The following is a 27,183-nucleotide window of genomic DNA, read 5'->3' as shown; positions in this document are numbered from 1 at the left end:
TTATTCTTTTAATTAGTTCGTTTTTTAAATCAATTAACTTCTAATAGAGCAATTTAAAAATAAAACTGAAAATAAACTGTTTCTATTCAAATTCCTGACGACTATTTTTCAGTGCATAAAATGAAATAAAGAGTGTTAGAACTCATTTAAGGAAACAAATATTTATCCTGACTCCAGTTTTAATTTCTTCCCATTTTCAGTGTAAAAAAATGGTGAATTTAAGCTCTCTGATATGAATGCCGTCAAAGTCAACTTTGACTTGCTCCAAAGGAACTCATTTGCCTGGAGTATTGTTTGCATACCCAATGAGACGAGACCTTAGATTAATTGGGCAAGAATTCCTGTTTTTTCCGTAAATTTTTTTCATGCTATTTTCATTTTTGGGCAAATTTAAGCTGTTTGAAAATTATGTTCAGGTCTGGGAGGTATGTCAAAAAATAGTGTTTTATTTCTGTTGAACACATACTACGTTTTGCAGAATCTGGTAAATTAAGCGAATGACCTTTTTTTCTGACTTTTGGACAAGGTAATGTTTGAGCAAATTTGTCATCAAAATTTGCGTTCGAACTTTTTAAAAGTTTGAAGTATAGCCTGGAATTTAGTGAAATCATATTAATGTGTTTTATAAAAAGCTTTTAACTAATCTTCTGCGTTATTGACTAACTAAATAAGATTTTTAAAAAAAATGTGTTTAGTAAGGCACATCTCTGTAATCCAATTTTCAGTTTTAATTTTAACCTTACTTTAATTTGCAATTTAGATTGATTTTTTAATTTACAATTTAGATTGATTTTTAATTTACAATTTAGATAGACTTTTTTATTTTCAATTTGATTGATTTGGAAAAAAATTTATTTTTTACATTCTTTTTTGTACATATTTCAGTATAATATCTTTAAAACATTGAGTTATTGCTATAATTGTTTTAGTCTTCTCATGCACAATTCTATTATTTTTAATAAATGCATTATTTTATAATACTGATAGACAATAACTTCAGTAGCTTCACAACTGTTCTTCTTACAACAGTTCTTACTGACTTCTACTGTTCTTCATTCACTGTAACTCTATACAGTAAAAGAAAAATCTGTCATCATGCTAAACTTAAATAAATTATTTTAGTTAACGTTTCGTTGTAGCCATGAACATTATCTAAGTTAATTGTAATATCTTAAGATAATTCATGAATCTTCCGACACATTAAAAATAAATTAATTGCTTAATTGGATGCAGAGTTTTTAAATTCCAATTAGCTCCTTAATAAGAAATATAGTTACTTTTACATAATTTTAAAATAATAATAAAAATCCGGAAAAAAAGGGAATAAACTAAAAAAGATACTTTCATTTCTAATGTTACGTTTTGCAAGTTATAACTTCTTCATGTATATTAATTATAGTTGAAATATTCAAATCCTGTATTGTACTAGCAAATAATTTTAGAATTTTAATATATATTTACTCTACCAATTTCTTTTTGAATTTAAATATCAAAAATTTAATTACTTAAAACGATGTTTATTTTCTATTTATTTTTTTAAAAAATATACTTACGAAAAATATCTTATCTCATTTAAAAGGTTTGATAAAAAATATATGCTAACTGTTTGTTTTTTTATTTATAATTTAAAGTTATTTAGGCCTAAAAATATGTTAAAATTGATTCCAAATATTGAACATAAATTTATTTTACAAAGACATAACAAAAAGGCTGTTTGCGGGAAAAAAATATTGCTAAGCAGCTTTTTGATTCTTTTACATTTTGTACATTTTTCAATTCCTTTGAAACACCACTTTAAATATTTTCAGACTACGTTCTCTACCTGTCGTTAAAATCCTAATTACACAATGAACTTTTAATTTGTTTTAGTTTTTTTTGTACCTAAAAACTAAATTTTTTTCAGTATATACCTTACGTAACAACTTATAAAAATAACATATTGAGAGATAAGATATGCACATTAAGTGTTCTACCTATTTCTATAATCCTATGCAAATAATAGGATTTAAAAATATTTTTTTTCATTCTAGAAACCACTTTCTTCCGTATTAGTAATGCATGTACAAGATATACCTAATATACTAAATTTAAATATGTAGATTTAATATCTTTTTTTTAAATTAAAATAAAAATACTTAAATAAAAAATAAATTTTCATAAAATTTTATTAAAACATATTGTTTGAATAAAAAATTGCACTTTAAATTCTAATTGCTGTTTTAATATAACATCTGTTTTAAATCCTATTTGTAGCCAAAACTTCCACAAACTAAATTTAGTTTAAAATTTTTGTTCTTATGTCGTTTTTAACTATGTAAATAATAATTGTATTAATTAATATCTTACAAAATTACTAATATTTTTTAAGAAATTTGTTCGCATAATTGACACAAAATTCAGGTTTCTAGTACCTATTTATATAACAAAATATTAAAGATGAAAAAGTTTTTTTTTTACTTTATAGTTCTACCGTTTCCTCAGTATAGAAAATGAAAATGTAATTTTCAATTACGTTTGTGATCGATTCTTTCGTAAATAAAATTCGTCAGACAAAATGAAACTGAACAAAAGCATAATTCAACAAATCAAAAAATGGAAGGTTTTTTTTTCATTTTCGATTCCAACTCTCTTAAAATCATAATAAACTCACACTTACGTCAAGATAAGAGAGCAAACTAGATAAAATACTGCCTGAATAAATAGAGCAAACAGCTCCAGAAAACTTGACTTTGTTTCAAAACCTTCCAGCCTATACTTATTCGAGAAGAAATTCTACATTCTTGCGTTCCACAAACAGTTGCATTCTCGGAACACATTTAAAAATCTAGCGAATTGTTTGGGTCTTTTTTCCGTTGAAAGAATAAAGTAAAAAGAAGAAAAAAAGTAAATTCTTTCCATGGTGATAAATTGGTCCGAAAGTTGCTGATGCGTTGTAGAAGGCTAAGATCTAAAAGGTAACTGGGCCTTTAGCTATACTTTCTTTCGAACTTTACGACTTAGAAAGTCCAAGCTCTAAAAACAAAGAAAAAAGTATATGATGAAAGAAAAAGGGGTAAAAGAAGGGCTTAGAAAAGAAAAAAAGTCCGAGCGGAGGGGTTAAGTACGAGACAACCAAAGCAGCAACCCAAGCGTAGAAAAAGAGTTTGCCTTGCTCCAGTAATATATGATTTCTTCCCTGACAAATAAAAAAAAAGAGAGAAAGTTTTGCACAATTTTTACCACTAAGAAAAGCGCTGTTTAGTGAACTGTATCAGAAAATCTTAGAGGTAATGAATATCCTTAAACTTTGATATATTTGCGCTGATGATAAGGCGTTAAAATCATTGCAACGAAAAAGGGTAACAGCTACATTAAATGTTACTTTTCAGGCAATTAAGATGGTATTTACAGCCTTATTGATTTAAAGTGCCTAGTTTACAGTAGTCTTTACGGTTTCTAATTTGAGAAATTTTTCTTATTAAGGTTTCTTAACAAACATTTCCGAAATCCTAAAGGTAAAATGAAAAATTCCAGATCAACTTACGGTAGAAAGTACCTGCACTTAGCATCATCCAAAAAATTCATTTAGAAAAAAAAAATTCATTCAAAACTGTCATTAGATTTTTTTCCTGAAAATAAAAAGAATCCATAAAATATTGGTGATATTTTACACTAAACAAATAAACATTAAAATTGCGCTGATACATAAGTAGTTGAATAATTCATATCGTAAATAGCTCTAAAAAAATTATGAATTCATATTTTCTTCCTTATCTATAAAAAATAACAGAGGCTCATCTGTAAAACGCAAATAATTGCGAAAAAATATTTAAATAATATCGAAAGCGTCATTTTTTACTCTTGAGGCATTTCATCGATTGCTTTATGAACGAAATCAATGTGCAAATTAAATGCTTTCCGCTCTTCTCAACGGCAGAAAAATCCATAAATAACATACATAAGAAAACATTTTAGACTTTCAAAGCAGTACTCACCTTTCCAGCTTCAATAAGGAAAAAACTATTTATTTTCTCTAATAAGAAATAATTTTAAAAAGAAACAGTCGAAACTTTGAAAGTGAAAGATTTACGCTACAAAATTAATAAATAAAATTTTTAAGTAAATAGAAAATATAGTCTTTACCACGTTAATAGATTTATATACAGTATATAGGGAAAGTAGTTTAAAAAGTTGTTAATAGTAGTTTGTATTGTTTCTTAACCACCGGTCCGCAACCACTATTCAGGGGTTCGCAATCTTACTACCACAGAAAAATGAAAATCTTATTGAATAATTTGCAGATCAAGGATGAAAATCTCAGTTTAATTTAATGAGCATAAATGAAGACCAACAGAGGGGAGTATGTCCATGAAAGCTGATTCTGTGAAGAAATGAATTTAAAAATTCGAGATTGTTCAGCAGCTAGAATACGATTGATATCGTTATAAAGAAAAAATGAATGAATATCACAAGCATTTTTTTACTTCCTCCAAAAAAAAATTTGAAAAAAGTACAATTTTTGATGTTGAGAAAAAATAAAATATGAAAATCTGGTGGGATGGACAACCGTTTTTTTTTCTTGAAATTCATTTCCAATCAATATTTCCTCCATAGACTCTGGTCGTTACTTTGTTCACCTTGTCTACACGTGGACAGGAACTATTTTTTCCCAGAATGGCCCATCTTCAAAATGTAATAACTCTCTAGAAGAACCAAGTTTCCCACGTTATTGATTTGACAAACTCAACATAAAATCCTCAAAATACAACAGATGGTGATCCAATCATAATTTTGCGGGAAAAGTGGACATAAACCATTCTTCCCTCTCGATCTTCAAATCAGATCTGCATAAAAACTTGAAAAGGATACCCTTATTTTTGAGCAAAAAGCAATTAACCTTTTTCTTCAAGATATTTATGTGAAACTACATTTTCGGTTATGAGTGTTATTAAAATAAAACATGGAAATCAATTAAATCTTGCGCTTTCTTTACGTAATGCCGTAACAAGTCTGTCACCTAAAATTGACTCGTTAGTCAGCAACAAACAGCAGCAACAATTACATTAAATTAGATCTTTTTAAAGGTTTATTATTTCCTTTTTTATTATTTTGCAGTTACTTGTATTCTTTTGTTATCTATACTTGGTTAATATTTCTTTATTTGAATGGCAAAATTAATATCCGTTACTTTTTATCAATTTATGAATTCACATTAGTGAAAGTTAATATGCATTTTATTTATATTTAAATAATATATTCTCGAAATATTTTTTATTGTAGAGATTATGTAAATTATTAGTAACAAGATGGTCAAAAAATACTTCAAACTTAGGTAAAAGTTACGCCAATAGTCCAAAGTACTAACCCTAACGATCCACGATAAACCATTAAAATACTTTACCAGTCTTCCTAGCAAATCGGGCTTAGAACACTAGCCTAAATGTGCATGGTATCTGTTTTCGAACGAAATGTATCCTAGTATAAAACCCTCAGCTTGCAAACAGATTACCCGGGTTCGAATCCATGCCATGACTAAGTGGTTCATTACTCACTTTTAGCATGAATATTTACTGTAAATATTACAGTAACAGTAAATATCACAGTAACAGTAAATGAATTAACGAGACATGTAAATATTACAGTAACAGTAAGTGAATTAACGAGACATGTAAAGCTTACAGTAACAGTAAATGAATTAACGAGACATGTAAATATTACAGTAGCAGTGAATGAATTAACGAGACATGTAAATATTACAGTAGCAGTAAATGAATTAACGAGACATGTAAATATTACAGTAACAGTAAATGAATTAACGAGACATGTAAATATTACAGTAACAGTAAATGAATTAACAGTAAATGTTAAACGAGAATTTTCAGAACTACTCTGCAGTCTAGGTAAGATTATCTTTTAATGAAAATAAAAATATTGCATGGATATAATATATGGAGGAAATCAATATGCAACTTAATTGCTTTCCGCTCTTCTACATTGCTTCACTGACGAAATTAATGTGCAAATTATATACTTTCTACTCTTTTAAACGGCAGAAATAAACATAAAAATAACATCCCAAAGATAACATCTTAGATTTTCAAAACATAGAAAAAGTCCCCATTTTATCAAGAAAAAAATTATTACTTTGATCTAATAAGTATTCAACTATTTTTTTACTATTATTATAAAACTACAATGTGTGAATCTGACTGAGCAAAATACGTTGGTTTGGTAACAGGATTCACGGGTTCGAATCAAGGTGACGACTCAGCAGCTTCTCACTCATTTTTTAATGTAAGTTTTAACGGTAAATATTGAATATAGGTACTTTTTACTTCGTATTTTTAGAATTATTTCCATTGCATAGGTATAAGTTTTTAATTCTTAATAAAATGTATGGCTAGCTTATTTTTGCTTAGAAAATTAAAAGAAGCCTTAAAATATTGGCGAAATCTTACACTACTAAGCAATTCAACAATAAATTGTGCTGATACAAAAATATTTGAATTATTCATATCGTAACTAATACTAAAACAATAAAAAAAAAATAAAGTCATCTTTTCTTGACTATTTATAAAACAAACTAGAGGCTCGTCCCTAAAACGCAAATGACTGTGAAAAAAATATATTAAAATATCACACAAGTCAAAAGTGTCCTTTTTTACCTAGAGGCATCCCATCGATTTCTTCACGGACGAAATCAATGTGCAAATTAAATGCTTTCCGCTCTTCTAAACGGCAGAAAAAAATATTAAAATAACATCTAAAAGAAAACGTCTTAGACTTTCAAAGCAGAGGAAAAATCCCCACTTTAATAAGGGAAAAAACTATTTCTTTGCTCTAATAAGTATTCAACGATTTTTTCTCTCGTAAAAACAATTTTTTCCCTTCGCCAAGGTTTTTTAATACATAAATTTGAATCGAAAAATATTTGTCGTGTAATTCAATCAAAAATCTTTTCTTTTTTTTTTGTACCATCCTTTCCTTCTTGCCTTTTTAATTTTTAATTTCTTAAGATTTTTCAGTCTTGAGCTGTTTCTACAAGATTAATTCGGAGCGACATAGGCAGTTTTTCTCAAAGAATTTACGGCCCCTATGCGGTCCTCTCTCAGTTTTTTTCGTTTTTTTCTGTTTTATTTTTTATCGTGTCATCTTAATAAGTGCATTTCATTACGAATGCTTATTTTCCTTACATTGAAATTCATTAAAAACCACGAGATCTGAGCATGTTTGCAAAAATGGCTTTTTTTTTCTTTCTTTTTTTTTCATTTATTTTTACTTTTCGCTTTCTGTCAGGAAAGAGCGAAAATGAAAAAAAAACAGCCTTAAAGAGCTTAAACTAATTGCTTAATGCTTTTAATGTAAACTTTCAAAATGTGTTTGCTGTTATAATTTTTCTTTTTTATGCATGTATAAAATATACGTTACTTACATCTTTAAACGAAAAATATCTTTAAATGCAATACTATCTTATATATTTACATAATAAGATTCTATTCAGTATTTCCTTACAAAAATATTCACCATTTAGCATTTTTAAATGTTTTTATGTATTTTATTAGTTTTGGGCATTCTCTTCGTTGACAACTCTACAATCATACGTTGTAAAAAAGCTTTAATTTGTTTTTGTAGAGTTTATCATTTCTAAAACAATTGTTTAGGTTCCAGAATTGGTTAATATATATTATTTTTATTTAGTTTTTTATAAGAAAGCATAGGCATTCAACTAAAAATTTCACTCAAACAAAATTTAAATTTTAATTAAATATTTTAAGTTTTATATTTCGAGGACAAATAAAAAAATGTTTTGGTAGCTTAACAGCCGTCCTGACAATGTTCAGTTTTCTTCCCAAATAGGTTCTTCTTAATTCTTATTATAGAGTACCTTTTGAAGTACCTTTTGGTTCTAAGTAGAGTACCTTTTGGTACTCTTATTATAGAGTACCTTAGAGTACTTTTTCCCAGAGTACCTAGGAAACGGTAAGCGATAACGCATTCGTCTGGTAGACTAGAAAAACTGCAGTGACTCAACTTGTAACAAAATCTTTGCTAACAAAAATTTACGTTATAATAAGAAAACTTTTACGAAAAAAAATATACGACTATATGTGGCATTTCTACAGGGAAAGTAAAAATTTACCTTTCTCAAAGTTGTATGCAATAGATTTCAAATTTTGTGGTCGTACGTCTACTCTAAGCAGCACCTCCTAAGATAAAGAAGGCCTCAGAACGGATCAATTTAGTAGTCCGACGTAACGAACATAAACTGCGCAGTGGTGGTGAAATACGAAAGATGTCATTACGTTTGGACTACTAAAGGATCAAATTTCTTGTTTATGGTAACCCGCGCTGAGGCCTTCTCTTTTCTATAAGGTCTCTAAGCCACTCAAGTCTTCTTCTCTATGCCACCAAAACCTAATTATCGTACCAGTTGTATGTCTTCTCGCAGCCACCAAAGCTTCTTTAGCGTTGCAGTTATACATCTGATCTGAGCCACCAAAGTTGTCTTAGCTCTGCAGTCATATTTCTGCTCTCAGTCACCAAAGCTACTTTACCGTTAAAGAAATGTTACACAATTCTTTTTTTAACTCCTTTATTGGTTAATAAATTGAGTTTATATTATGTATGAAAGCGGTATGTTTTTATTATATGAATCCGAGAGCTTCGCTTTAGAAGCTTGATTAACCTAACATAAATATTAGTGTAATAAAGGAACTATGATTTTGAGGTGACCAAAAATCTGCTTTTACCCACTTTTTTTTAACTCGCTTTTATTCTTATTCCATTTTAAGCTAGTTTATACCATAACTTCTTTTACTTTTTTAAACCTTTATATTTGGGTTACATTAAATCAGCAATCTAGAATCTGAATGAGAAATATTTTCAAATATTTTAAGATATGGAGAACCATTTTATCTTCGTTAAACTTGGTAAAAATTGTTTATGAGAGCGTTTACATTTAGTATTAAGTTTAGTACACAATATAAGAAAATCATATTATGTAGAAATATGATATTCAAACCTCTTTCTAAACCTTCTATCTTAGCCTATTTGCACACTTCTTCTTTCTTTCACTCTTATCTCTTCAATCCTGGCATTAATTATATAATCTTTGCAACTTGTTTCACCACCTAGAGAAAGATTTTTTTTAAAAATATGGAAAAAAGAAATTAACCGAAATTTGGTAACAACAATTCGCTTCTTTCCTATGTGAAATAGGGTAAATGGATGGTGAAATAATTCGGTTTTTCAGCCATTTTATATTTATTTGGAAATCAGGAAATATTTATTTGGAATTATTTTGGATAATAAATCGTGAGGAAAGCATTTTTTATAAGTTGAAATCGATTATGAATCGATTTTTATAAGTCGTTTTATAAGGAAATTGAAATTGCATAACAGAATAATTTTATCAGAAAATGGAACTTAAGTATTAGTAAAGCATAATGATAAATAATCTGAAAATTAGTCCCATTTAATTTTTTTCCTGATAAAAATGCAAAAATTTCCAAAAAGAACGTGAAAATATATAAATAAAGTAAAACTTTAGTTCAAAATTCTTTTGATATTATTATTACATATCAATCAATTTGTCAAAACTTTTTTGATTTATAATTTTTTACTGTAATTATATTAATAAATAATTTTTTTAACAGCAAACTCAAGTCGTCAACAGTTGGAGAAAATTTTAATAAATAAAGACTAGAACTATTAGAATATTATTATTCTCATTTGTTTATTAAAAGTCATGTGCATAGCTTTAACATTTTTTTTTTGTATCTAAAAAGCAAAAATCTAAACACGTAATAGCGTTACTTTAAAATTGTTATTAAGATAAATAATAAATTTCGATAATCGCAGCATAATAAAATTACCAGATAATAAAAGAAACTTGAAAAAGAGATTACTCAAAAAGGATGACTAAATTTCAAAGCATTTTTTAAAATTTACCGGTATGAAATGTCTTAATTTTTAAAAAAAAACTATAAATGTTCTTAATATAAGAACCAGCAATTTGTTTGAGAATAGTATATTAGAATCAAGGATATATAGGAATCAAGGATATTAGAAATTTTAAAAAAATATGAATAAAAAAACACTTTATTATATATGAATGCATAGTAATTAACATTAAATGCAATATCGAAATCTATTAAGGGAATTTTCAAAATTTTATTTTAAATAAATCATAAACTAACGAACTAAACTAAAACATTCGAAAATTATGTTAAATAGTAATAACGTAAGCATACTTTGAAAGTTTAAGTGGTCAAAATCAACCAACATAAACCAACTAGCCAGATTATAATAAGAATCCTGATATCATTTACTTAAAAATTGAAAAAAAATAACTAAAGATAACAATTAATAGAGGTTTTCAATTCTTTAGCAAACAGAAAATTAAATATTCCTAAACCATTTTAATAAAATTAATTAAAATATTAACGATAAATGACAATAAATTATTAGCAATAATTAAGTTATTAACAGTGGAACCCAACAATGTATCCAAAGAGCAACATAATCCTGAGATCACAAAATCTAATACAAATTAAAGTAATCTAAATAGATTTGAATTTTAATTAACGAAGAACAGCAATGAAATTTAAGCAATTACAGTCTTAAAATTGCTAACAGTCGTTCCTGTTACCTAACAGCAATGCAATAAGCAAATAACAACAGCAATTGTTGTCTATGTTTACACTCATACGCAGTGAGTCCTTTCTGCATATTTGCTTCTTTTCTACTGCTTGCTTATTTCCTCAACTTTGCATCTTGCTCTTGAGCTTCTTCTTATGATCCTCAGTATCCCCATCTCTTCTATCCAAAACCACCATTCCCCAGTGTAAAACAAGTCTTTTGAAAACATTCGAACCTTCCTCCCTCTCATTCCAGAAGACCGGAAAGTGTTTGTTGGGATGCTCAGTAAACAACAAGGCGAGGAGGATGTCCGGCAGCTTTTCCAGCCATATGGGAAAATAGAGGAATGCACCATCCTCAAAGGGCCGGATGGACTACGAAGAGGTAAGGTTCCATCGCCGCAAAAGACTTGTTTTCCACCTCAACTACCTCCCCCTTGCACATCCCCCACATGACATATATACCTGACCATTTTCAATCCCTTCCTGCTTACTTAACAGCTACCTAATCATCTTCTTTGCTTTCAGGGAACTGGGTGAGACACCGGTTTTTATGATAATGCTGTTCTCTTGCTATTTGCTTTTGCTATTTTTAATTTCAGCTTATTTTATTTGATTTTTCGCTGATTAAAGCACGCTTTTCTATGAGTAAAAGCACGCTTCGCAAATGTATGCCTATACATAATTGTTTTAAACCGACTTAAGCAGCATTTTATTATATTTTTTATATAAAAAAAGCAAATGCTAAATTCGGTAAAAAAAAATTCCGAAAAAAATTCTGGAAAAAATTACCGACACCCTTTATCTTCACAACCTTATCTTTTTACAACCTTTATTATCTATTTGGCCTAAGTGAGCAATACTTTTTAGTTAAAACCATTTAACGTAAAGTTTAATTTAGTCAGCTTTTTAATCTTAACACCTATAATACCTGACTTTAAATAATTGACTAACTTAAGAGATAAAAACAGCTTGGTTAAGACCCTTTAAAATAAGTTTACCTATTTAAAATTGCTACTCCTTATATCTTTTGTTGCCTTTGGTTAATTGATTAAGTTAAGGGATCAAAGCCATTTGATTGAGACCCCTTAAGTTTACTAGTTTAGCCAAACAAGTTTCTAGCAGCCCAACAATTATTATCATCTTAAATAACTTTTCACTTACATTGTAAAAAATTCAAGTTTAAATTACGGTAAACAGATACTCACAATCAAGGAGCGGGTACTTTTTACCGTAAAATCCATTTCTTTCGAAACATGATACAGAACGAAAATCTGATGTACCGTAATTTTTGCAAAAACACTGAAACACTTTAATTAAATAAGTATTATTGTAGAAATTAAGGTGAAAAAGTTTACGGTAAAAATGAATTTAATGGTAAATAAAATGAATTTTACGGTAAAATTATTTCATTTTAATTTTTTTATGTACGTAATTTCATCCAGAATATTTTACCAAGAAGGTTTATAAAAAAAATTACAAGCAAAAACTACCTACGCCAATAATTAAAATCCAAAAAAGAGGCAAAATAATTTTATTCGAAATTTTATAGAGTCAGATATTATATTTCAAACCTAACAATCCAACTTGCATTACATACAATACAATTACACTTTATTCTTTACTCAGAAATTAAGAACAATTGAACTTTTTAATAAAACATTTTTTGCATTATAAATTATAATGATAATAAATGAATAATCATAATTGAATGATTATTCATTTATTATTCATAATCAGGAATAATAATAGTATATAATAAATAATATTAACAAATAACAGTCTTAAAAAGCAGCAATATATTGTCAACTCAACTGGTAAATAAATAAAACTGGTATGTTCTTTGTCCATTATACATATTTTGGGCATTTTTTGTTTCAAAAGGGACAATTTAGTTGCATAGGAAACAAACTGTAAAATTTTCAATAAACAATATGCCATTTAATAGAACTTCTCGTTTAAAGATGACCAAACCATAGAACAGGGCAGATATACCATTAAAAAAGTTGCGTTAACAGTTAAAGAATGAAATAAAATTTTCACTCATATTAAAAGTCATAGAATATCAATGAAAATTAAGTCCTAATTAATTAAGAGAATTAATTTAAAAAGCATTTAAACTCGCTATTTATTATTGAAGTTGTTATTTAGATAACCTAACAGGCATTAAATATTTCAATTTAGACTTAAAGCAAACACTGAAACTTGAAAAAGTCGTATTTTTAAAATGCAATTTCTCAGGAACTATTCAGCCAATTTCGTTTTAACTTTGCATTTTTCTATTTAAAATTGCATTCTTAAAAATTATATTAAAAAAATTGTATATCTTATAATTCAAAAGATTCTCTATTATTAAATAAAAAAAAATATTTACAAGAAGTTGAAATTTGCTTTGAATTATCTTTGAATAGACGAATTTTATAAAGTTTTTCAATTCGCTTAAAAAGTTCTTGAGATATGTTTGAAATACGCAAAAAGTAAAATTAGCGTTAAGGGATCAAATCTTCTCTGACCAAATTAGTGGGACCATATTTCCCAGGTTGCTGCTATCCCTATATTTCGGGAGTCGAAATTCCGAATCAGTCGAGAAAAAAAGGAATGTTTATTCAGAGAAAGTACGTTTTTGTGTCTGATTTCGTAACTTAAAATATCATCTGCACTAATTAATTTGCATATTTGAGATAACCTTCTCGAACCTTTAATGATGAGTCCTAGAACGGAAAGGTCCGATCATTAGATCAAAAGTTATTCAGAGTGGTCCATTTTTTATTTTGTGCCCTGTTCATATAAAATAATGTATTTTACAAGGACATTTTAACCGAAATCTCAGATTATAGTATCCCGCTATAAATGTCGATATATTGTGATCTTTGCAAACCTAATAAAGATTTATTAAAAATAACTTAATATTTGTATTAAACTTGCCTTAAAATAAGCTTTGTATGTTAATATCACACGAACATTACTTTATATCAATCTATTAAATAGATAGTATATAATGATATACAATTTCGATTCACTAGTTATAATTCGTTTACAATATATTCAGGTTACTTAAATGAAATGCAATCATTGTAATTATCAGTAAGTCAATTATTCATTAAATTAGAATGTTATCTATTTTAACTAAAATGGACTAAGTTTCAATTAGTCTGATACGCATGACAATATGCAATTATTTTGATTAGATGACATATAATGTCAACTATAATCAAAATATTAATACATTGCTTCGTTTTAATTATTGCGAAACTGTTTAAAAAATCAATTTTGAATCGCAAATATCGAAAAAGCAAACTGAAAATTCTTTTACTCGTAATTAGTGTTTTATAAAGGATTAAAAAAATTAAATCAGCTAAAAAATTTACTAATGAAACTGTAGAATTAGTATGGCATTTTTACCAATTAAAATAGCATAAGAAATAAAATTTTACTATAAATAGGTTGAAAAATTTGCTAATAAATAGAAAAAGTATGTGGTCGTCCAAAAAGAATCTTATTAAACATCTCTTTTGAAACAATATTTTTTCATTAAAATATAAAAAGTTCATATGTAATTAAATAAATTTTAAAATTAATAAGTCCTCTTTATTGTTTTTATTGATGCTTGCTCTAAAATAAAATGGATTTTTTGAAAAAGACTTACTGAAAATTTTTGTTTTTTTCGTTGCAGTCTTATAACTTTGTTAAAATTTATTGAATAACCGAAATAGTAAAAATATAAACTGTACTAATATCTATATTTAAAAACTAATTTAGTTTCCGTTATTAGCCGTTAATTTAGCTTTATTTCGTACCCGATAAACAAATTAATTATTTTCTGTCACTCATAGAATTGCAGAAATGACAGTAAGCGTTAGTTATTATAAATAATATGATTATGAGAGAACATTTTTTCAAGAATTGAGGGAGAAATAATTATAACAAAAATATCTGTTATTAAAACTATTCAGTAACAATGATCAAGAGTTAAAGTAATACAATTTTAAATGTAATTTATAATATAAAAATGCAAATTGGTTAAGCTACTGAGAATTTAAAACGCCTGTTAAACCTAAATAATTGTTGCGATAATTTTCCTCAAACTCTGAGTAATCAATTACCATAATTTAATTTCATTATAAATAATATTATATATTCAACTTCAAAAGTTTCTTTTAAATTAAAAAAGGCTAATATTCATTTCAATTTCCAATCTATGTAATTATTCGATATATGAATTACATTAATAGAACATTATATGGCTATAATATATAATGAATAATTTAAAAAACATTTTAACCTTACACATTTGAAAATATTGCAATCTTACCAATATTAACAAAATGTGCTCTAATACTTTCGCAAGTTATCTTATAACAGCTATGAAGTTTAAACTTTACTAACAAAGGTATTCATAACAAATTACTTTTAATAACTATAAGGCAATTGCAAAGTCTAAAATATTCTGCCACTAATAAAATAATACCCGTTAATCTCCATCGTCCATATCTATATTTCCATAATATTGTATACACGTGCACTAATCAACCTACAGCGACGCCTCTACTAATCTAAGGCCTATAATGCCCATGAGTTGAATTTGTTGGCAAAATTTCGAATGACATTCACTTATGAGATTTTGTAACACTATGGGTGACATCTAAAAGCCCTACACCACCCCCATATTCTTTCTACGCACCCAAACCTAGTTAAAAGTGTTAACTCTCCAAACATCGAGTTTCAACTAAAGCTTTTACACGAAATACACGCTTCTCCTCTTTTGCATATTATTAAACAGCTTCTACAGGAAGTGAAGCAACGTATGTCAACAAACAGACAGAGCCCCCATTTGTGATTAAATTAATTCCCCCCACCCTCTTTACAGTGCGGACCTGCCACCAAACCTTTTCATGGAAGTCGAGCACAGTTTGTGACCGACGAACCGTTTCGACAGCGATTTCGTAATTCGTATTAACGCTCCAGGTTTTAGCGGGAGAAAAGTTGGTGAAAATTTTCCGAGATTTTCCGAGGAGGTTCTCGTATTTGATTCTGAATTTAAAGATCGAGGGTCACGTGAAGCGTGTGATTGTTTCCATTCCGTTCTCTGAAAAGTACGTGAATTCTGAAAAGAAATTCCGAATTTCAAGTCTGAAAGTTTTAGTATCAAATTCTTGCAGATGTCAGCAAGTTTCTTTCGTTTTGTCACAGAGAAAGGCGAAGAAATCTAGTTATAGAATCAGATTTATGTGGGAGTGCAGCTGATTATCTAAAAAGTTTCTAGATTCGATTAACTCTGTTTTGCCTAAAGTGCAGAAGTCCTGCAGTAAACTTTAACTCCTTCGCTGACGACAGAATTAAAGGGAATTGGTGAAGCGGGTTGATGACACGTGACTTAAAAGGATTTTTAGTTTATTTAATAAGTTTTCAAAGAATTTCTGTTTATATTAATGTAATATACAATGTACCAAAATATGTTACTGAAATCCATATAGTTTTCACAATACATATATAATACGTTACATTGTGAGTTGCCCATTAAGATATGCCGTATAATGTGTACTAGAAAAACCACCAAAATTAAATATACCTACTTAATTTAAGAAAAATGTTAAAATTACAAATAAAAATTACTGATGCAAAAATTTAAAAAATAATAATTTTAAGCGGATGTGAATAGCGATATAAGTTTTCTAAATTCTAATTTTCTTTGGTGAATTTACTTCTGATTAAAAACTATTTCAACAATTTCACTCCATTTTTTTTTAAGAAATGATAAAAAAGTGGCATCAAATCAAATACAATTAGCATTTTTAAAAATGGTTTAAATAGAATTAAAAAGCGAAATTAAATGTTCAATAAACAACTTTCAGCTCTGCACTCATATATTTACAAATATTTGTGGTATTTAGTGAAAGAAAATGTAACAAGCAATTAGATATTTTTAATGGAAAAACGTTTGAATTGACATTTGTTGAATTGCCTAGTGGAAGAGCATTTAAAGGACATTTATTCAAAGGCTTAGTGGAAGAGCATTTGAAGGGCATTTATTAAAGATCTTCGTGGAAGAATATTTAAATCAACATCTATTGAAGAGCTTATTGGATAAACATTTAAAAGTGCAGCTGATAAAGGGCTTAGTGGAAGAACAAGAAAAATTCTTATAAAATTAACTATGCAAATTTCAGTGTTCATAAAAACGTTAGGATCATTTGTATGAAAAAAAAGCTAATTTATTCTGAAAATATTTAAAAATGGAGTTTCTCTCTGAAAAACTATATTTTAGCATTTAGCTGTTCTAACAAGAATATGTTCTTCTACTCTCCTTCAAATTCTAACTTTTAGTTAAATAATATTACTACAGCTATAACCTAAACAAAACTATTTTAACTTTGGAAATTTTAAACAATAAAATATCTTATTTTTAGCCCAAAAGGAAAATTTAATTAATGATTTAAATTAGTGGAAGAAAAGTAACCAGAATAAAATTTTAACTCAATACTAAACATAAACATGTTTAATACCTGAATTAAAATACCATGCTATAATTATCCATGATTTAAGAAATAGTGACCTATCATTATCAAATCAACGTAAAATAATTGCCATTAACTCCACATAACTCTACGTAAACTGTATCATTCCAATATCGTGTATTTTTACTATCCCATTATTGATTTTATATATTAAAAAACTATTTTAGAATCGGATGTTTTTTATATGAGAATAATGGTTTTTTTTACTGGTCTTGGAAACTAATGAGGCATATTTTCGTTGGCCTTTAAAACGTAATTATTTCCTTTAGCATGTTTTAAAAATAATCTTACTTTTTTAATCTCTTTACATATGTTGTGAAAAAGTAAATATTTCATGAAAATTAACCTTTTGAAGCAAATTGAAAGTAGATATTCGTGACAGAATCGCTCGAGAAGGTTTAAGTTATTATAACTAAAGTCTACTCTTGATCGTTAAATAAATTAACGATCAAGAGTAGGACTTTCAATGAACTGAAAGTGATTCGAAAAAAAAGGTTTGAGTCTCTATTGGAATCAAGCATATAGCTTTATACATTTAATTAAATGCACATTTTTTTAAGAAATAAACACCTAATTCAATTTCCGAGTCACTAAATTTCAATCCAGCGACCTTTAGTGACTCGCTCTCTTTTTTGGAGATTTTCCTTTTGGCTATATTTGGTCGCAATTATAATGCAATCTTTTATTTCATTTAAAGATTATTTCCTGGACTGAAAAAAAGTCACAAATTAAGGTTTTTTTAAGTTAAGAAAATGCCCAATAGAAGAGTGGGTGGCTAAAGGTCACTGAATTGGAAAATCGCTCCCAGGTATCGAATTCTAAATTTCTTAAAAATTGAATAAAATTTTGTTTTTTGAAAACATGAACCGAAACCTTCCAATGGTTTCATCAGTTACTAAATTGTCATGGGCGTTAGACGAAGAAAATAATTCTGGTAAAATTACCATACTGTATGGTTATGAAATTTCTGGTAAAGAAAACCATAATTCTGAAAGTAAGAACCAAAATATACAGACTTTAAACCATTCATTTGGCAACCTTTCCGTTCTTATGGAAACAGTGTACCTGTTACTCTGGTTTTTAAAATTATAATTTTTATTACTACACATATAGTGAAAAATACTAAACTTAAAAGTAGATTTAACCGAATAAATGGTTTCTATGCCATGCTCTAAGGCCGTGGTCGGCAAACTTATTAGCCAAAGAGCCAAATATGAACATTACAACAATTTTTAAAAAAATTGGGAGCCAAATCTGCTTGTTTAGTAAACTTTTATAACACTAAATAAGTAGTACACTAAATAAAACTAAATTTCATACTTAATAAATATTTATTAATGCGAACAATGCCCACTACTTTAGAAAAAGTATGCGCGCTCATGTTTGTGGTACCTTTGTATCACAACGGAGTACGCCGTAACCATACGAACAATTTAAGCCGGTAGCTTGTACATGGTTTGTGTTAACGTTTACGAAAACTAATAAAATTAAACTCGATGTTCGTTACGTATTTTTACAACAATATAAAATTTTAAATACCTATCCATCTCTTAACTTTAACAAAAAATTATACATGTTCTCGATTTACAGAAGAATTTTAATTTATCAAAATAAGATATAATTTTTTTTAACAAAGTTTTTTTTTAAATGAAAATATTATTGCGCCTTCCATGGATATTTGTGATAAAGCCGCACTTAAGGAGCTAAAGAGCCACATGCGGCTCTGGAGCCGCACTTTACCGACCACTGCTCTAAGGTATCGTGATAAAGTTACGAAATGTGCCGAAGTGCTTCGCCAGTGTATTGCCAAAGTACTTCGGTAAAAATTACCAAGCTTTTTGGTGATCCCATAGAGCCAGAAGCATGGTAAATTTTATCACAATATTCTGGTAGTTTTCTTAGTGTACAAATCAGTTACAAAAATTCCCAATACTCTGCTTGTTAATTTATTAATCGACTATAAGATTTCTTGCATACTGTTTTTAAAAAATAACAAAAGTGACATATGTTCCAAAGTTTCTGAAACTAAGAAGTACAAAATGTTGTTTTTTCTTTTATCTGTTGTTTTTTGTATTACTTAACATTAGTAACTTAAAATATGAATCAATACTAGACAGAAAGTACTAAATAAATAGTAGGAAAAAGCTAATAAATAAATAAAAAAATGGCAGAAATAAATAGATAAATAGCAAGTCATTACTTTAGGTTGCTTTTTTTTTAAATCAAAACTTTCCTGCCTTAGCCAATGGCTAAATTACTACACATGCCTGGAAAAATCTAGGTTTGTTCAACATTTTACTAAAATAAAAGGAAGTGACTTCTACAATTTGGAAATAAGTTATCTTATCCTAATCAATCTTTAGTAAATTTGTTATTTTAGAAAAAGTTAAATTCCTTAAGTAAAATCTTGGTTTAGTTTCATAAATACATAATTGTATGTAGTTAACTATAAGACAATTTTTTTTAAACTGCAAACGAGAAATACTTTTAGAATCTAGAACAAAAATTTATTAGTTTCTCAGAAAACAAAATTAATTTTGGTTTCTACAGAAGACGAATCTCGTATTCGATCGTAGTGTACCACCAAGCTATCTTTGATTTATGGATAAAACATAACGCAAATCTTATTCGTTATTTGGATTAGTTTGGATTTATTGAATCTTGGATTGGTTTCATACATACCATACACCTAATTGTATGCGTTTAATTATAATGCAACATTTCTGACAAAACTTTAAGCAAGAAATACTTTAAAATCTAGAGCGAAAAATCTCAGATTTTGTCAATGCTTTATTTCTCAGGAAATAAAATTATGTTCAGTTTTAATAAATGACGAAACATGTAATCAATCATCATCAACCGCTAAGTTGTCTTTGAGCTAGCCATGAAACCTAGCACAAATCTATTGAGCAGTTTTGCCAAGTTTTCCACTAAGCAATTTACCAGAAATATAAAAACAAAAGAAATCTATAAAAATAAAAGAAAACAAAATATTGAATTGTCTTTTTTTTGGGCAGTCTCCCACTTTGAAAAAAAATAACATTGATTGTTCACCTTTTTTCATCTTCAAGTAAAAAAATAAAAAAATAAATAGAAGGCAGAATGATGGCTATTTATGGTGATGTTTTTTAATTTAAATTTAAATTTGTTAGTACGTTATTTTAGAAACAAAAAGCTACATACTTACACCTAATTGTACGTATTTAATTATAATAAATTTTTTGCAGAAACTGCAAAGAAGAATTGCCGTTGTCTTTCACTTCTTTTTCATCTTCAAGTGAAAAAATATATATAAATTAGAAAACAGAATGTCAACATTTTATGCTGATATTTTTTCAATCAAATTTGAAATTTGTTAATGTTATTTAAGGAAAAAAAATTTACATACCATGCATCTAATTGTATGCATTTAATTGTAATACAACATTCTTTTGCAAAAACTGCAAACGTGAAATACTTTTAAAATCGAAAATGAAAAATTACAAGTTTTTCAGAAAGAAAAAAAATTAACTTCGGTCCTTACAAAAGACGAAACTTGTCTTCGATCATCATCTTCAAGTGAAAAAATATATCTAAATTAAAAAACAGAATGTCGACATTTTATGCTGATACTTTTTCAATCAAATTTGAAATTTATTAATGTTATTTAAGGAAAAAAACTTACATACCATGCATCTAATTGTATGCATTTAATTGTATGCATTTAATTGTAATACAACATTTTTTTTCAAAAACTGCAAACATGAAATACTTTTAAAATCGAAAATGAAAAATTACAAGATTTTCAGGAAAGAAAAAAAATTAACTTCGGTCTTTACAGAAGACGAAACTTGTCTTCGAAAAAATATATCTAAATTAGAAAACAGAATGTCGACATTTTATGCTGATACTTTTTCAATCAAATTTGAAATTTGTTAATGTTATTTAAGGAAAAAAAACTTACATACCATGCATCTAATTGTATGCATTTAATTGTAATACAACATTCTTTTGCAAAAACTGCAAACATGAAATACTTTTAAATTCGAAAATGAAAAATTACAAGTTTTTCCGAAAGAAAAAAATTAACTTCGGTCTTTACAAAAGACGAAACTTGTCTTCGATCATCATCAACCGCTAAGTTGTCTTTGAGTTAGCAATAAAACCACGCACGAATCTATTTAGTAGTTCTGGGTAACCGTAAGTTTTCCACTACACTATTTACCAAAAATATAAAAACAAAAAAAAAATCTTTTTAAAAAAAAAAAGAACAAAAAAATGGAGTGTCTTCTTTTCGGCATTCCCCCCGCGTTGAAAAAAAACTACATTGAATTTCCGTTGTCTTTCACTGTTTTTTCTTTTCTTCAAGTGAAAAAAAAAATAAATAAATAGAAGACAGAATGACGGCCATTTGTGCTGATCTTTTTTCAATGCAAATGCCTTCCGTCTTGACGTATGGCTGAATCACTGAACACGTCTGGAAAATATCTGGTCAGGGAAAGGTCTAATCTTCCTCAGTTCCTTGTTATTTCTTTTTTTTACTTTGTTATTCTTCTTCATTTTAAAAAGAAAAAAAAAGATTTCGGAAAAGATGGAACGGAACGTTGAAAAAAGATTTCTTTTAAGCTCGAAATGTATCTTGGGATACGAGCGAATCGAAGAAAGGGTGCTAAAGCTGGAATTGAATTTCCCGTATTCTCTCTGAACAAAACGTTCTATTTCCTGGAATGAATTTGCACTTACTGTCTACATTTGAGATTTCCTAACGAAGAATAAAAGAAAAGAAATAACCATCTGTGAAAATCTTTCCATTTATGTGGAACTCCTTTTCTGTGTATGTAATCCCACTTGATCCAATTATTCGCAACATTGTGAATCTCTTTTCTGAATAATGGGCTACAGGTGCTGCGGGGTTACGTTTGAGTTGATTCTTGAGTTAGAAATACAGCCTTTCTTACACGTCATGACAAATGTAAATATATAAAATCTAAAACCTTTAAACGAATTTCTTTTATTTTTTTGTCTGAGACTGACTCTGGAATAGATATATTTTCAAATTTTTTTTTTTTTGTAGACTAATCCATGTTAAATTGAATCGTAATTCTACTTCATAAAAGGGTTTTAAAATACTGTTTTTCAAATAGGAGCAGGTGCGAATTGTTATGGATTTATATTGATAATGCTTCACAAATCAGATTTTAGAAACATAAAAATGTATTAGAAATATTAAGTTTGCCCAAATGATGAGTAGATACGTATGGTAGTGTCAAAAATACAATAGCAATAGCAGCGCCCATATTCGAGGATCAAAGGAAATGTAAGAACACTCGTCGCCATTTTGGATGAAATTTTTTACTTGTCTTTTCATGTTTTTTTTCCTTTATGTTTTTTTTCACTTTACATTTTGCGTTTTTTTTTTATGTTTTTTTTGTAGCAAACTTTTAATCATAGAGTGCTTTCATACCTGAGATGGTAACCGCAGCGCTTTTTATTTATTTTTTTCTCAATTAGAATGCTGCATAGATATTACAAGTTGTAGCTTTTCAATTACCCCACATCATTTCATCAATAGCTGTAATTGACTCATTGGAAATCTGAGTATTTTCTTGCCATGGTTTTGACAGCTCCGATATAAATATACGTGGTAGACGAAGATTTTTAAACAATTTGTTCACAGCCGTTTGTCCTAAATAGTGATCAAAATTAAAAACCACAAAGATAAATATCCACATTATGTGATTTAAACTAGATCTGAAGAGAGCCGAGAGCTGTTTATTAAGCAAAGAGACGATTTTAAATGCCGGAAGACGCTTGCACCATTTTTTTTTTATTAGATTGCTGATTTAGAACAAGGGATAATGATGCTTACTAAATATTAAATGAAACATACTCACAAAAATAATTGACTACAAAAATCTTTTCTAATAAGACTTATTTAAAAACTGAACTTGTTTTTATTTCTTTTTTTGTAACCTTCCTCAGCAAAAAAAAGTAATTTCACTTCAAGGGGAGTCGTTGGCGATGATTAATTTTTTTCTTAAAATCAAGTACCAATTACAATAATCAATCAATCGTTATCAATAATCAATCAAACAGTTTATCCTACACCGATGTTTTTAAGGTTAAGTGCCACTGCCCGGTATACATTTTTCCGGTATACCCAACACTGTTTTTTTAAGGTTAAATGCTACTGTCCCGGCTAATCACTCGCTGCAATTTGGCTCTTTTTTAGGGTCGTTTCTAACGGAACAATTCCAAAAAAAATAAATATTGATAACTTTGCCCTGTAACATTTACAGACTTTTCAGATCCAAATTTTTTTATTAATAAGATCATTGTCATTAAGTTTTATTGAAGATTAAAATTAAAACTTTACGAAATGCAGAAAAAAATACACTTGAAAATATATAAATTGTTAGCATAATTTTATGAACAAAATACACATAATTAAATAAAAAGAAGGAAATCCCGATTGAATTGGTCAAGTACGTTTTTTAACGAATAAAAACACAATTCTGTACATCGTACAAGTGACTTCAAAGGCTAAGAAGAATCGGTACAGTAATATATTTTTTCGAAGTTTCTTATTTGTACGGAAGCATAACTAACCCTAGACTAAAAAACTTCCTACTTCTAAAAAATGTTAATTTTCCTCTATCGTAATTTAAAATTTTGCATCTTTTAGTAGTATCTAACCTAACTAATTTAGTAATAGTATCTATCTAATATTTTTCTATTTTCAAAAATGTTTAATTTTAAAGGAAATTCTAAATGTGTTAGGTTAAAATAGTGTAAATTAAAAAAAACATGCAAATTTTTTGCAAATTTCACAGGTTAATTTCAATAAGTAATTGCATATATATATATGTAAGTTCAAAATGAAGATAAAACAAAGAAAAATTATAGACATATGAAGAGAAAAAAAAGAGGGGGGGAATAATAAGTAAAAAAATAACAAACAGCAGTTTAATTAAAAAAAAAAATAAAAAAAAAAGGATGAAATTTTATTTAAAAAAAACCGGAAAAAGGAAAAAAGATATAATCTGATATATAATCCTCAGCCCACACGATTATATCCGCAAAACAGAGTGCTTTCTGATATTGTATAAATAAAGCCAAAGCAAAATATATTAATACAATAGTGTGAGGAGCACTCAAAAAAAAATTTTACAAAAATTACAACAAATAAAAACAAAAAGTAAAAATAAGTAAAAATAACATGTAAAAACAGAAAATAAAATAAAAGAAAAAGAAAAAACAGTATAAAAAATGGACTATGAAGCGAGTTGTTTTTCTTATTGTTTTTCGAGTACGAAGAGCATTGAGTTTCGTAGGATGCGAAAATTATAATCTAAATAACAAAAATTAACAAAATTTTCTATAAAATAAGTGAACTTCAAAGGAAAAATTATTCACGCATAACATTTTTTTGAGAAATTTATACCATAGTATTGTAAAGTCACAACTCCCCCCCCCCCCCNAAGACTCTGTCCCCCCCCCCCAAAAAAAAAAAACTCTACAAAACATTTGTACTTATTGTTTATTTCGCCCCCAAGTGCAAGACGCACCTAGACTCTTTGACTAAGCTCGAAATTTTCCATTCACCGTATTTCTCGCATAAAAACACCTTTTTGAAAAGCAGTCGCGCTTGCAAAGGTCTCTCTTTCACACTTCAGGTTGTTGCAACCTTTGCAACAGGGCTCAGAATTTTTTTTTCAACTCCCTCTTGGGAGACTTCAACTGCTTAGAAAGACAGCAACTTGTCAACTTTGAAATGAGGCGAAAAAGTTTTCTTCAAAGATCTTTTCTTTTTATGTTATACTTTTTCAAAGTTTCTTCTTTGGGTTTTATTTTCATCTACTTTTTTTTTATTTCGTTCTCGTCTTCGAATTTCATACCATTCGAAACATCTCACTTTCCTACATTTCTATCTACCAGTATAATAAAAGTCGGAAAAAATACAGAAGAAAAATTTTGAGTTACCAAGTTTTGAAGATATTTCTATGTAGTTTAAGAAAAAAAAGATTTATCTATTACTCTATCCCTATCTCTAGGTAGGGAAAAAATTATCTATTGAGCTATCTCTATTTCTAGGTAGTCAAAAAAAATTATCTATTACTCAATCCTTATTTCTAGGTAGTTAAAAAAGATTTATCTATTATTCTATCTCTATTTCTAGGTAGCTAAAAAATATTCATCTATTTCTCTATCTCTGGGTAATTAAATCTGTTTCTAGGTAGTTAAGAGAAAAAATTTATCTATCACTCCATCCCTATTTTTAGGTAGTTAAAAAAATGATTTTCCTATGACTCTATCTCTAGGTGCACAATGTGTACCTCAATTTATATATTAATACATGCTTACATAAACTACTCTGCTTAAAAAACTGGTGTAAATTGAAATATATTCAAATATAATAACCTGTAATTTTGTGCAAACTTGCATTTTTCGAAACTCGTAGAATAAATTTCACAGCATATAAATGCATTATAAATGCGAATACATAAGCTGCAATTGAATTTGCTTATAGATATATTTGAGAAAATGCTTAGGACCTATTTCAATCATTCTGAAATACATTTATTAAATTTTATTCTAACCCAATTACTGTAAAAACTACAAAAACACTGCAGACTTTTACTACATCGTTTATACACTCCACCAACTTAATTATAACACCACTATATCGTGATTCAATGTAATTGGAGAATCCTTGTGTTTGTTTTGGATTACATGTGAATAAGAATCATAATGCGTGATTGTTTAATCCCGTAGATATGGATTGTGATACTGAATTCATAAACTAATGCGTGAATATAAATCAAGATGTGTTATTGCAAAAATACAAACATCATGATATTTCTTTTAAAAAAAATTCTTATTCATAGATTAATATGAATTCAATCGGTATTATGAATTCAATGAGGTAATTACGAACTGCGATTTGTAATGGCAGAAAAATCAAGCGAGTCAAACATTATTATCTACGATATTTTGCTACTTTCTTAGTTTCGTGGCTTTTTTTTCTTTTTTTCTTAAAAAAAACGGCTTTTGACCAGAGTTTAGTGTGCTATTTTAATTCTGATTAGAGTTATTAATTTTAACTAATATTTAATTTTTTAGTTAACTCATAATTTAGTTTTTGTTATCCTGTAAAATTTACGTTATTTTATTTTCTTGATGATAAACCAAAACAGTTTTATTTCAGGTAAAAATTTAAAGATTTTTGTCAATATGAGGTAATCAGGTGTCTAATGTGATGTTTTGAAACCGGAATGAATATACATGATATCAACAAACATAGATGTAATCATAGATATTATTTATACACGACATATTAACCAAAGTAATGGCTGAAATTTAATTTTTTAATTATGTGAGATTTTAATATCACATATTTAATCGTGAGACTGAACGCAAATTCATAATATCCTTTCAATTAATGATTGATCTTATTTAACTTCTGACGGAGAAATGAATTCGTTAAAAAAATAATTAAAGACACGAGCTTATCGTTCAAAAACTTAATAAATTTTGACATTTATAAATAATTTTTAAGCACTTTACTTTAAGAATGAATGCTGTTTCGAAAAATTTGCTTTATTACTGACTTCATTAATTTTAAAAATTAATCATCTTAATAACAATCCATCAAGAACGAAAATTAGAATGAAATTTAAACCTTCTTACATTTTAAAAGCATAGTTAATGACTTACGCTTTTAACGTCTAGGAGCAACTTTTTAATATGTTTTGAACTTTTTAATACGTTCGAGATTATATTTATCTTTTCTTATGTATGATAGAATCACTTAATTCAAAAATAAAAATTAAACGTAAAAGATTATAACTTAACAGTTAATATTATTTTTACATATTTCATTTTTTAAAGTAATGCAGTTTATTAAAAGTTAATATTATATTTGATTATAGTTTTCCTTTAGCTAACTTTTTTTAAAACACGTTCATAACTAACATAAACTATATATATATATATATATATACAGTATTTATTCAGTTACCTACACTCGGACTACAAAATTCCAAAAGGCTTTAAAAAAATCATAAAAA

General features: G+C 27.8%; 1 protein-coding gene across 28 annotated transcripts in view; it reads left to right on the top strand.

Moving 5' to 3' along the window:
* Positions 1–27,183, top strand: part of LOC107456607 (bruno 3) — a 705,687-nt gene that overhangs the window by 530,044 nt on the left and 148,460 nt on the right. Inside the window, exon 1 of one of the 28 annotated variants that reach the window (XM_071179597.1) lies at positions 10,774–11,004. The exons of the other annotated variants lie outside the window; for them this stretch is intronic. Coding sequence (XP_071035698.1) covers positions 10,899–11,004 — 106 coding nt within the window. The 5' untranslated portion in view covers positions 10,774–10,898. Of the gene's footprint in view, positions 1–10,773; positions 11,005–27,183 lie in introns of those variants that run through there. 28 annotated transcript variants of the gene reach the window in all.

Source organism: Parasteatoda tepidariorum, chromosome 4, assembly GCF_043381705.1.
Source record: "Parasteatoda tepidariorum isolate YZ-2023 chromosome 4, CAS_Ptep_4.0, whole genome shotgun sequence".
Lineage (NCBI taxonomy): Eukaryota > Metazoa > Arthropoda > Arachnida > Araneae > Theridiidae > Parasteatoda > Parasteatoda tepidariorum.
The sequence above is the reverse complement of the archived record's forward strand: the minus strand, read 5'-3'. Positions and strand labels throughout refer to the sequence as shown.